Genomic DNA, 12537 nt, shown 5'->3' on the forward strand with positions numbered 1-12537 from the left:
AGTAACATACACGTGGCCCACCATGGTACTAAGTGACACACAGTAACATACACGTGGCCACCATGGTACTAATGACCCACAGTAACATACACGTGGCCACCATGGTACTAGTGACACACAGTAACATACACGTGGCCACCATGGTACTAGTGACACACAGTAACATACACGTGGCCACCATGGTACTAATGACCCACAGTAACATACACGTGGCCACCATGGTACTAGTGACACACAGTAACATACACGTGGCCACCATGGTACTAGTGACACACAGTAACATACACGTGGCCACCATGGTACTAATGACCCACAGTAACATACACGTGGCCACCATGGTACTAATGACCCACAGTAACATACACGTGGCCACCATGGTACTAATGACACACAGTAACATACACGTGGCCACCATGGTACTAGTGACACACAGTACATACACGTGGCCACCATGGTACTAGTGACACACAGTAACATACACGTGGCCACCATGGTACTATGGACCCACAGTAAACATACACGTGGCCACCATGGTACTAATGACCACAGTAACATACACGTGGCCACCATGGTACTAATGACCCACAGTAACATACACGTGGCCACCATGGTACTAAGTGACCCACAGTAAACATACACGTGGCCACCATGGTACTAGTGACACACAGTAACATACACGTGGCCACCATGGTACTAGTGACACACAGTAACATACACGTGGCCACCATGGTACTAGTGACACACAGTAACATACACGTGGCCACATGGTACTAGTGACACACAGTAACATACACGTGGCCACCATGGTACTAGTGACACACAGTAACATACACGTGGCCACCATGGTACTAGTGACACACAGTAACATACACGTGGCCACCATGGTACTAGTGACACACAGTAAAACATACCCCCCCAAACGTGGCCACCATGGTACTAGTGACACACAGTAACATAACACGTGGCCAACCATGGCACTAGTGACACAATAACATACACGTGGCCACCATGGTACTAGTGACACACAGTAACATACACGTGGCCACCATGGTACAAGTGACAACACAGTAACATACACGTGGCCACCATGGTACTAGTGACACACAGTAACATACACGTGGCCACCATGGTACTAGTGACACACAGTAACATACACGTGGCCACCATGGTACTAGTGACACACAGTAACATACACGTGGCCACCATGGTACTAGTGACACACAGTAACATACACGTGGCCACCATAGTACTAGTGACACACAGTAACATACACGTGGCCACCATGGTACTAGTGACACACAGTAACATACACGTGGCACCATGGTACTAGTGACACACAGTAACATACACGTGGCCACCATGGTACTAGTGACACTCAGTAACATACACGTGGCCACCATGGCACTAGTGACACAATAACATACACGTGGCCACCATGGTACTAGTGACACACAGTAACATACACGTGGCCACCATGGTACAAGTGACACACAGTAACATACACGTGGCCACCATGGTACTAGTGACACACAGTAACATACACGTGGCCACCATGGTACTAGTGACACACAGTAACATACACGTGGCCACCATAGTACTAGTGACACACAGTAACATACACGTGGCCACCATGGTACTATTGACACAGTAGCGGTACACATGGATCTAGTGACACCACAGTAGGGGGCCACGTGGTGACCATGATAACACCATCTCAGGGGACTGTGCTGCACAGGTCAGTACCACTGTGGCGAGCGGCGGGTCGTGTGTAACTGCGCGTCTCTCACCTCTTATAGAAGGACACAATCATACTACCGCATACCACCTCTATGGTATGCTAGTGGTACTTTGTCCTTAACCGAACAGAATCATCCTAACGCATATAAGGCCGCAATTATAATTTTGCGTAATAAATACACAACAAATATTCTAAACAATATCCGCAGAAAACCTGAACCTTTCACGATAAGGAATGGCATTAAGCGTTTCGGATTTATTGGTTATTTTTTTTTATATGTACTTTGACAAGAAATTGTTGTTAACATTTTGCCTGGGAGTGATGTGTGGTGTTTGGGGGGTGAAGGGTCTGACTGCTGGCGTGGTCGGCCTCATCCTCCTGGCTGTCATCACAAAAATAACCAACTACATTCACCCAAAACCGGATGTTAAGATTCAGGAACCTTCTTGGGTGAGTTGCATCTCTTATTGTGTGAAGTTCAAAACTTTTATGTAATCGTTATAATTCCATTAGAGTTGCAAAGATGTATATTGCAGCCAGAATTTTGGTTGTGGGAGAAAGTCCACTTTTGTGTAGTACACGACAAGGGGAAGTCATTGATACACAGTGACGTATATAGTTACGTGAAGATTCTTTCGATATTATCGTAATACTTTGCGATCTATCAATATTTTCACCTGCATATTCTTACCACCTGGATCCTGACATTACCTGACAGACGGTGGGGTTCCCAAGACCAAATATTAAAGACTTTACTGTTTGATGCTGAGAGTGACCACCTACCCTCCCTTATACACCTGAACCTTCTTAGTTAATATTAGAGCAACTTCCTGAATATCCACACAAGTGGGTCCTTCAGGAATAGTATGCTTCTGTTACACGAATAAAAAATAATTTGTTCTGACAAAGTTATTTCATTATTTTTTAGCCATGAATACTCTTTGCTTCTCCTGAATTCACAAAATTTTGTATTTATAACTGTAACAGTAATTCATATATACATTTACATACGGTCGGTTTACACCTTCCATATTGACACTGCCTGTCATTTTTAATTTTGTTTCTGAATCAGACATGGAAACTACTAGGTTCCATAACTCTAACTCATATACAATCATCACAAGTATAAAATATTTTAATGAAAATGAAATGATTCAAGAGAGTGATTTGGTCCTCCGTGAGGTTGATTCCAGCAAGGTTTAAGAAGCCATCTCTGGGTCGAGGAATCGTCATAGGACCTCCAAATATTGTCAGTTTCTTGAGGATCCTGGTTTCGGTGCTGTGGCGATGTCGATCTGAAAGGACGTCGTGGTGTTGGTCGATTCGAATACGAGATCTTCGTCGATGTTGGTGTGTCACCATTTATCTGTAGCAAGAAGTAGTTGCGTTTTGCTATCGTTGATCTCATTTTCTGCCTTGTGTATTTGATTTCGAATCAGATCTTGGCGATATTTTATCGTGAAAGCTTGGTTTCTTGCTGCTGGGTCGTGCATTCTAATTTTAGTATATTTTCGTAGCAGTCTTTCTTGTAAACATATGTTGTTGAATAAGATATATGTTGTTGACCGAAAGGGTAAGATTAATTCCAAAAGGTAACGAAGGACACTACAGTCGAATTAAAATTGAAGGTAGACAGATTGATTGAAACTGTAACGCGAAGAAATCCGGACTCCACCTGCCAAAGGTTATCGGGGAATACAAACCTGGATATGTACAGGGAATGTCAAGACTTCAAAATTTCTCTGGTGATGGTCTGGTTTTGTGAGGAAATTATATGCTCCTTGATGGAGCCCTGTTGTTTGTGCATTGTCAATCGTCTAGAAAGAGACGTTGTTGTCTTGCCTATATACTGAGTTCGTTGGGGCATACGGTCCCCAAGTGGGCATTTGAAGGCATTGACGACGTTGGTTTCCTTCAAGGCGTTCTGTTTGGTGTTTGGGGAGTTTTTCATGAGTAGATTGGCCGTTTTTTGGTTTTTGTAGTAAAATGTCAATAGTTTTGTCTGATTTTTGTCTGTAGGGATAACGTTTCTACTAATAATATCTTTCAGGACATTTTCCTCCGTTTTATGAGCCGTCGACAAGAAGTTCCTGTAAAACAGTCTAATAGGGGATACAAGTGTTGTGCTAGTTGACTCTTCAGAGGTTGCATGGCGTTTCACCTTTCTTTTTTTGTTGTGTTGACTTTAAAAAAGTCACCACCAGTTATAAACAGCTAAATTAATGCAAAACTATATTCTACCCACTTCAAGACCCCAAATAACATAGAAGCAGCAAGAGAAAGTATGGGCCAATTGGCCTTCTGTATTTACTTCCATTCTTAGGTGTTCATACCCAATTTATACCCATTGATTCGTGTTCTGTCACCTCACCGAAAACTTTTGTGTCACATCACCTCACCCAAAACTAATATAAGTATGATGTATTTTATGTGTAAACTAGCCTTTGAAAATGAAAGAAGCCCTTACAAAACAGTTTCAGGCGTCAAACCAAAAATAAAAATGTAAAAAATGAATTTTGGAGAGTTAATTTTTCAAATACCCTCGAAAGTGAAGAAAAACTTAAGAAATATTGAGAAGATTCGTGTTACAATTATTGTTTATATATATATATATATATATATATATATATATATATATATATATATATATATATATATATATATATATATATATATATATATATATATATTTATTTATATATATATATATATATATATATATATATATATATATATATATATATATATATATTTTTATATATATATATATATATATATATATATATATATATATATATTTATATATATATATATATATATATATATATATATATATATATATATATATATATATATATATATATATATATATATATATGTCGTACCTAGTAGCAAGAATGCACTTCTCGGCCTACTATGCAAGGCCCGATTTGCCTAATAAGCCAAGTTTTCATGAATTAATTGTTTTTCGACTACCTAACCTACCTAACCTAACCTAACCTAACTTTTTCGGATACCTAACCTAACCTATCTTTATAGGTTAGGTTAGGTTAGGTAGGGTTGGTTAGGTTCGGTCATATATCTACGTTAATTTTAACTCCAATAAAAAAAAATTGACCTCATACATAATGAAATGGGTAGCTTTATCATTTCATAAGAAAAAAATTAAAGAAAATTTATTAATTCAAGAAAACTTGGCTTATTAGGCAAATCAAGCCTTGCATTGTAGGCCGAGAAGTGCGTTCTGGCTACTAGGTACGACATATATATATATATATATATATATATATATATATATATATATATATATATATATATATATATATATATATATATATATTGGTGTATACTGGCAGCAGGTTTTCTTTCAAACATGTTTCATTGAATATGACCGCATATTCTGTATTTATTATTTTCTGGTTTAGGGCTTCTATCCCTCTAACTATTTTCTTAGCATTAGGGCTTAATTGAAATAGGAGTTCTCCAAAACTCATTTTCGTACTTTTAAGGTGAAGAAAAGAAGTGATTTACTATAGAGTGTATTACACTTATTTGTATAATTTGCACGACGTTTCGAACCTCCATGGTTCATTCTCAAGTGAACAGATCTTACAATACTAGTTGGTTTTATACCCGCATTAGGTCAGGTGATAATACAATGAAGGTGAAAACATGGGGGGATACATAAGGGATAAACATAGGGGCTGCAGAAGGCTTATTGGCCCATACGAGGCATCTCCTATCTAAACACAAAGATTAATCCAGTGTAATTGGCCTGTTATGTTGGACATTGTCTTCTGTGTTGGCATCGATATGTTCTTGTCGTGTCCTTACTCTCATGGTGGGTAGAGTAAATAGTTCCGTGATTTGGGTGTTCATGGTAGGTCGCTCTATTCTTATGTGAATTGCCTCAAGAATTTGTAATCTTCTTGAATCTTGGGTTTTGTCTATTATGCAAGTATTCTTGTTCAACATTTCTCTTGTTAGAGTAATGTCATGGGCTTGTCTCATGTGATTCCTAGGGGCACCAGATTGAAGATGGCATGTCAAACGCCTCGTCAGCTTGGTCGACGTCATACCTATGTACTTACATTGAAGGTTACATCCTTCGTGGGGGCAAGTGTACATGTATACAACGCTTGACTGCTGTAGAGGGTTCTCCGTCGGCTTCGGGCTGTTTTTGATAAGGAGTTCGGAAGTCTTCTTGGTTTTGTAGAATATTATCAGGTTTATGTTTTGGTTAGGAGTAGTGCATTTTACTCCTTTACGGATTATTTCTTTCATTATTCTTTCCTCTTTTATATGTTCACTGTGCATGGTTGATTTGTAATATAATTTTATTGGGGGTGTTGTGGTGGACAGCTAAAAATCCCTCGTCCTAAAGATGGCTACTTTAACCTGACTTCTTATGATCTTACCCAGGACCAACGAGACCTCTTAAATCTTGGTCTAAATTGTCAATTCTTATCTAAACCAAAGATGCATCAAAAACGCCTGGAAATCGAAATGCTTCTGGACGATATCCATAAGCTAGAAGACAACAAAAAAGTCATCACCACTGACACACTTCAAGCTGAACTACTTGCAGAAGCAGGGAAAAAACGAGGAACATATTCATCTACAATCTTAACCCCACGACTCAAAGAAGCAGCGAAACAACTAAAAAATCTGAAAGACGTAACAATAAGAAAAGCCGACAAAACAGCAGCATATGTATTGATTCCTACCCATGAATACATGAACAAAATTAGCGACATCCTAAGTGACGACTCCAAATTTCAACGAATCACGAGGAACCCCGTAGAAGACCTTAAGCGGAAAGTAAACAAAACAATTACAGCAATCAACGCAAAGAAAGGTAGTGTGCATTTCAATAAACTTCAAGGCGACTATGGCTTAGGATATGCCTACGGCAATGTTAAGACGCATAAACCAGGTAACCCACTACGCCCTATAATCAGCCAAATACCAACCCCAACTTATCACCTGGCAAAGAAACTCAATGAACTCCTAACTCCATACACTCCAAGTAAGTTTAGTCTACAATCATCAGCAGATTTCCTAGAATTGATCAAATCTACCCAGCCCGATGGAATCATCGCTTCCCTGGACGTTGAATCCCTTTTTACCAACGTCCCAGTCGACACAACCATAGGAATGATACTGGACAGAGTATACAGAGACGAGAGCACCCCCAAATTAGACATACCTGAGCCACACTTGAAAAGTCTTCTCGAAGCATGTACAAAGGAAGCCCCTTTCATCAGTCCAATAGGAGACATGTATTTACAAATAGACGGAGTAGCAATGGGCTCCCCCTTAGGAGTTTTATTTGCTAATTTTTATATGGGAACCATCGAAGATAGGGTCTTCAGTAGCAGACAAAAACCAACTGTATACTGCCGTTATGTAGATGACATATTCGTAATAGTAAAAGACTCAGATGAACTAATTGACCTAAAAAGACACCTAGAGAGAGAGTCAGTACTCCGATTTACACAAGAAAATAGTGAAAATAACAGTCTGCCATTCTTGGATGTACTAATAACAAAAACAGGAACCTCTTTAAGCACCAACGTATATACCAAGCCCACCAACATAGGATTATGCCTGAACGGTAGAAGTGAGTGCCCCCAAAGATACAAAGCCAGTGTTCTCAATGCTTATATTCGTCGAGCGCTTACCCACTGCTCTGAATGGAGCAACGTGAGTAGAGAGTTTGAAAGAGTAACTCAGGTATTGGTGAACAACGGATATAGCAACGCGGAAATAAACGCTGCTATAAGAAGACACTTGGACCGTTGGTATAATTCAGAACCCAGAACAGAAACCACAACACCCCCAATAAAATTATATTACAAATCAACCATGCACAGTGAACATATAAAAGAGGAAAGAATAATGAAAGAAATAATCCGTAAAGGAGTAAAAAGCACTACTCCTAACCAAAACATAAACCTGATAATATTCTACAAAACCAAGAAGACTTCCGAACTCCTTATCAAAAACAGCCCGAAGCCGACGGAGAACCCTCTACAGCAGTCAAGCGTTGTATACATGTACACTTGCCCCCACGAAGGATGTAACCTTCAATGTAAGTACATAGGTATGACGTCGACCAAGCTGACGAGGCGTTTGACATGCCATCTTCAATCTGGTGCCCCTAGGAATCACATGAGACAAGCCCATGACATTACTCTAACAAGAGAAATGTTGAACAAGAATACTTGCATAATAGACAAAACCCAAGATTCAAGAAGATTACAAATTCTTGAGGCAATTCACATAAGAATAGAGCGACCTACCATGAACACCCAAATCACGGAACTATTTACTCTACCCACCATGAGAGTAAGGACAAGACAAGAACATATCGATGCCAACACAGAAGACAATGTCCAACATAACAGGCCAATTACACTGGATTAATCTTTGTGTTTAGATAGGAGATGCCTCGTATGGGCCAATAAGCCTTCTGCAGCCCCTATGTTTATCCCTTATGTTTTCACCTTCATTGTATTATCACCTGACCTAATGCGGGTATAAAACCAACTAGTATTGTAAGATCTGTTCACTTGAGAATGAACCATGGAGGTTCGAAACGTCGTGCAAATTATACAAATAAGTGTAATACACTCTATAGTAAATCACTTCTTTTCTTCACCTTAAAAGTACGAAAATGAGTTTTGGAGAACTCCTATTTCAATTAAGCCCTGATGCTAAGAAAATAGTTAGAGGGATAGAAGCCCTAAACCAGAAAATAATAAATACAGAATATGCGGTCATATTCAATGAAATATATATATATATATATATATATATATATATATATATATATATATATATATATATATATATATATATATATATATATATATATATAAATATATATATATATATATATGTGCGGAAAAAACACAAATGGGAAAGAGAGGTGAACGTTTCGGCCTGTTAAAGCCTTATCAACACTCAGTCTGGTGTTGACAAAGGCTCTAACAGGCCGAAACGTTCACCTCTCTTTTCCATTTCTTTGTGGTTTTTCCGCATACAAATGAGCAGTGTTTAGTGATCGTCAATTGCATATGCCTGAAAGGTCCCAGGACTATATGCAACTGAAAACTCACACCCCAGAAGTGACTCGAACCCATACTGCCAGGAGCACTGTGCTGGCGTACAGGATCCCTTTACCGTTCGACCAACACGATCGGACAAATGAGGATGGTAGCCGAGGCTATTTCCATCCCCCCGACAGGGGGATGGAAATAGCCTCGTGAAAAAGGATATCACGTGAAAAAGGATGTGATATCCATATGAGTGCGTAAAAAGCGAAGCTTTGTCAACCTTGGCGGTACAGTGATTAGGGTGTGACGTGGTAGATAAGGGTTGTGTCAGCTTACGCCACATCACTCCTGCCTTATCTCTCACAGTTAATTCTTCTGTCATGTCTCACATAGGCAAACAATTTGTCTTATCCAAGGCATAACTGTGACGTGCTTATCTCTGAAGCTAGAAACAGATATAATGGAATAATCAATGATGACGTCAGAGTCTGTCTCCTATGGATTCCTTCCCATATTGGTGACCGAATGCATGATGGAACTGGTGAGTTGGCCAAGACCTTTGCTCGTAAAGAGGGAATTGATTACCAACTTGGACTGCCTTTGAGCAGCCTGACGACAGTAATATTCCGGGAATATCAACAAAATTTCGGAAACTTGAGGCAAAGTGAAATTCACACCAGTTACTCCATCTATCAACATTCTATTATGCAGGAAGCACCGCACGTCTATGGGTCTTGCAATAAGGTTAGCAGACTTCTAGATGTTACCACTGCTAGGCTTAGGCTTGGCTACAAATTCCTCTGGGAATTTGTAACATCTGCTGATGTAGATTTGACTAAATGTAAACTCTGTCAGCAGAACTATTCGCATACTTTGCGTCATTATATAATGGAAAGTGAAAAAATCGCGGAATTTAGAGATACCACCATCAATAGTGTCCAAGAAATGTGTAAGCAATTCATTCATAATGATGTGCTGCCCGAAATCTTAGCGAAGTATCCAAAATTTGCTTACTGTAAGTAATGCATGCACATGACTAAAGCTCCCGCCCAGTTGGGTGGGTGTGGAGCAAGACTAGTAACTGTGCGACTGATCATAGATGTAAAGTGCGTTGTATAGTGACTGTTGTGAGCCTCTTGCTGAATCACTTGTGACACAAACGATTATTGATGTGTGTATTTGTGTGGGTGATTAAATATGTAAGTGTATGTATATATATATATGTATACGTATGTATATGTACATGTATGCATGAGTACGTGTACATGTATATATAACATTAATAATTTTGTAACTAGCGTCAAATGATTCTTATTTGCTTAGCTAAACGAACTAGCAGCTCACAAGTTGGATTAGGGGCATGGTTATACCAAAGGAAACAAAGAGTTAGTATAAATGGAGTTAAGTCAATGGGAACCTGTTGTTAGTGGAGTGCCTCAAGGCTCTGTCTTGGAACTTCTGTTATTTATGATAAATATAAATGATTTAGATTCAGGTCTGAGCAGCAATATTTGCAAATTAACCGAGGATCTGAAAACTGGTTTGGATTAAATTTGAAAGTAGCCTGAGAAGTCACTTCATGACGATCTAAGTAGGGTGTTGAAATGTCAAAAGGTTGGCAGATGCAGTTCAGTGCTGATAAATGTAAGGCTAAGTAATGTTTTGATAGCGTTATAAGATACGAGCTAGAGGGTATTGAGATTGTGAAGTCTAATTGCGAAAGGGATCTGGGAGTTATGATTAGTAAGAATTTAAAAACAAAAAATCAATGCATACATTTTTGTAATAAGGCTAATATGATACTGGGAGTTATTTCTCGAAGCATAGGAAATAAAAGTCTTGGTGTTATTTTTCAGCTATATCTTGCTCTTGTTAGGCCTTATTTAAATTATGCAGTTCAGTTTTGGTCGCTATACAACTGAATGGATATAAATTCACTATTAGTCGTTCAGTGTAGGATGACAAAGTTAATCCCACAAATTACAAATCTTCATATGAAGAGAGATTTAAAAACCTAATTTATATTCTCTTGAAAGGCGAAGAGTTAGGGGTGACATGATTGAAGTGCACAAGTGGAAAATGGGTATAACAAGGGAGATATTTATAAGGCATTAAATATATAATGCAATAATCACATAATAGAACAAGAAATAATGGTTATTAAATAAATTGGATAAGTTTATATTTAGGAAACGTGAACCTAGTGATAAATGACGTAAAAAGGGATTTCGATGTGGATTCAAAATATAACTTATTTACATAAATTCTTAGCAAAGCACAAAAACGTAGTATATCATACAAATTGATTAAATTTAATAATAATGACCCAAAAGGGATAACAATGGATCTGTAGAACTTTATGGATACAAATAAAACATGGTACAAAAGTATTAAGAATTAAGAAGTATTAAGTCTAGAACAAGAATATCGTCCAATTGGTTATTGGTTAGAAACACAGTCTCCGTGGTGTAGTGGTAAGACACTCGCCTGGCGTTCCGCGAGCGCTATGTCATGGGTTCGTATCCTGGCCGGGGAGGATTTACTGGGCGCAAATCCTTAACTGTAGCCTCTGTTTAACGCAACAGTAAAATGTGTACTTGGATGAAAAAACGATTCTTCGCGGCGGGGATCGTATTCCAGGGACCTGCCCGAAACGCTACGCGTACTAGTGGCTGTACAAGAATGTAACAACTCTTGTATATATCTAAAAAAAAAAAAAAAAAAAAAAAAAAAAAAAAAATGTTAAAAAGGAGATAAGGAAGGCAAAAATAAACTGTGAAATCCATCCGCATTTTGATGTCAAAATCCTCAACGCCCAAATAAAGGTTTACAATAAATTATAGCTGCTCACACCCTACCTTACCTTGCTACTACCTGTTACAATCTTCTATGCCTGAATCTCATTTTCTGTCCGTTGTGTCAACTCAAGAGGATGGACTAAGTTATTCTCATAAACATGCATGATGCACAATACAAATATTCGTATGTCTGGCGGCATTGTTGCTTAGATGAGTACTATCAACTTTCTCTTAATAATATATATGATTTATATTTCAGGTCCCTGCCTTAAGCATGGAACAGTCTCAATGGCCTAACAAGGTGAGTGCAAAACATGTTTTAAATGCAGGTCTTTGCAAACTTCTTCTATTCATCAAATCTATTTAATTTTTCATTTATTTCATCAAATCATTTTTTATCTATTTCATCAAATCACCTCATTTTGTGGGGCACACGTGAGGAACACAAATGCGAACAAGCTTGAATGGTCCCCAAGCATATATGCAACTGAAAACTCCACACCCCAGAAGTGACTCGAACCCGGACCTCCAGGAGCACATTGCAACTGGTGTTCACGGTGCCTTAAAAAAATTGACCATAAGTGATCGAACAAAAGACAGTTATAGCCGAGGCAATTACCATCAAAGTGCTTTCAGGGTGGTGGTTCAAATAGCCTCGGCTATCACCGCCTTTTGTACGTTTCTTACACGGCCTCCCTCTTCTCTTAAAACAGTTCGGCCACTAGTTTCATCCACATTATCTCTAGCGGCAACCGAGTGCCGCTAGAATAGCAGCAAGAGGAGGCGCCTCCTCTTGCTGCCATTGAACCCTTCGCTGCTTCCTCGTTCTCTCTGGGTCCTTCCCACCGGGAGGCACTCGGAACGGCTCTTTCCCTGTCGTTTCCTCTCGAGCTGAGAGTTGCGTCATTATCTCCAGCCGGCGCTCCAACACCTTAGACGT

At 39.0% G+C, this 12537-nt stretch overlaps 1 protein-coding gene across 1 annotated transcript in view; it reads left to right on the forward strand.

Annotated features, from left to right (window-relative positions):
• The first annotated feature begins 1744 nt into the window (after window positions 1-1744).
• Window positions 1745-12537, forward strand: part of LOC138350322 (extended synaptotagmin-3-like) — a 319761-nt gene continuing 308968 nt past the window's right edge. The window contains exons 1-2 of the mRNA XM_069300945.1: window positions 1745-2188; window positions 11857-11898. Of these exons, the coding sequence (XP_069157046.1) occupies window positions 1973-2188; window positions 11857-11898 (258 nt within the window). The 5' untranslated portion in view covers window positions 1745-1972. The remainder of the gene's footprint in view (window positions 2189-11856; window positions 11899-12537) is intronic.

The sequence above is a fragment of the Procambarus clarkii genome, chromosome 45 (assembly GCF_040958095.1).
Source record: "Procambarus clarkii isolate CNS0578487 chromosome 45, FALCON_Pclarkii_2.0, whole genome shotgun sequence".
In the NCBI taxonomy this organism is placed as follows: Eukaryota; Metazoa; Arthropoda; class Malacostraca; order Decapoda; family Cambaridae; genus Procambarus; species Procambarus clarkii.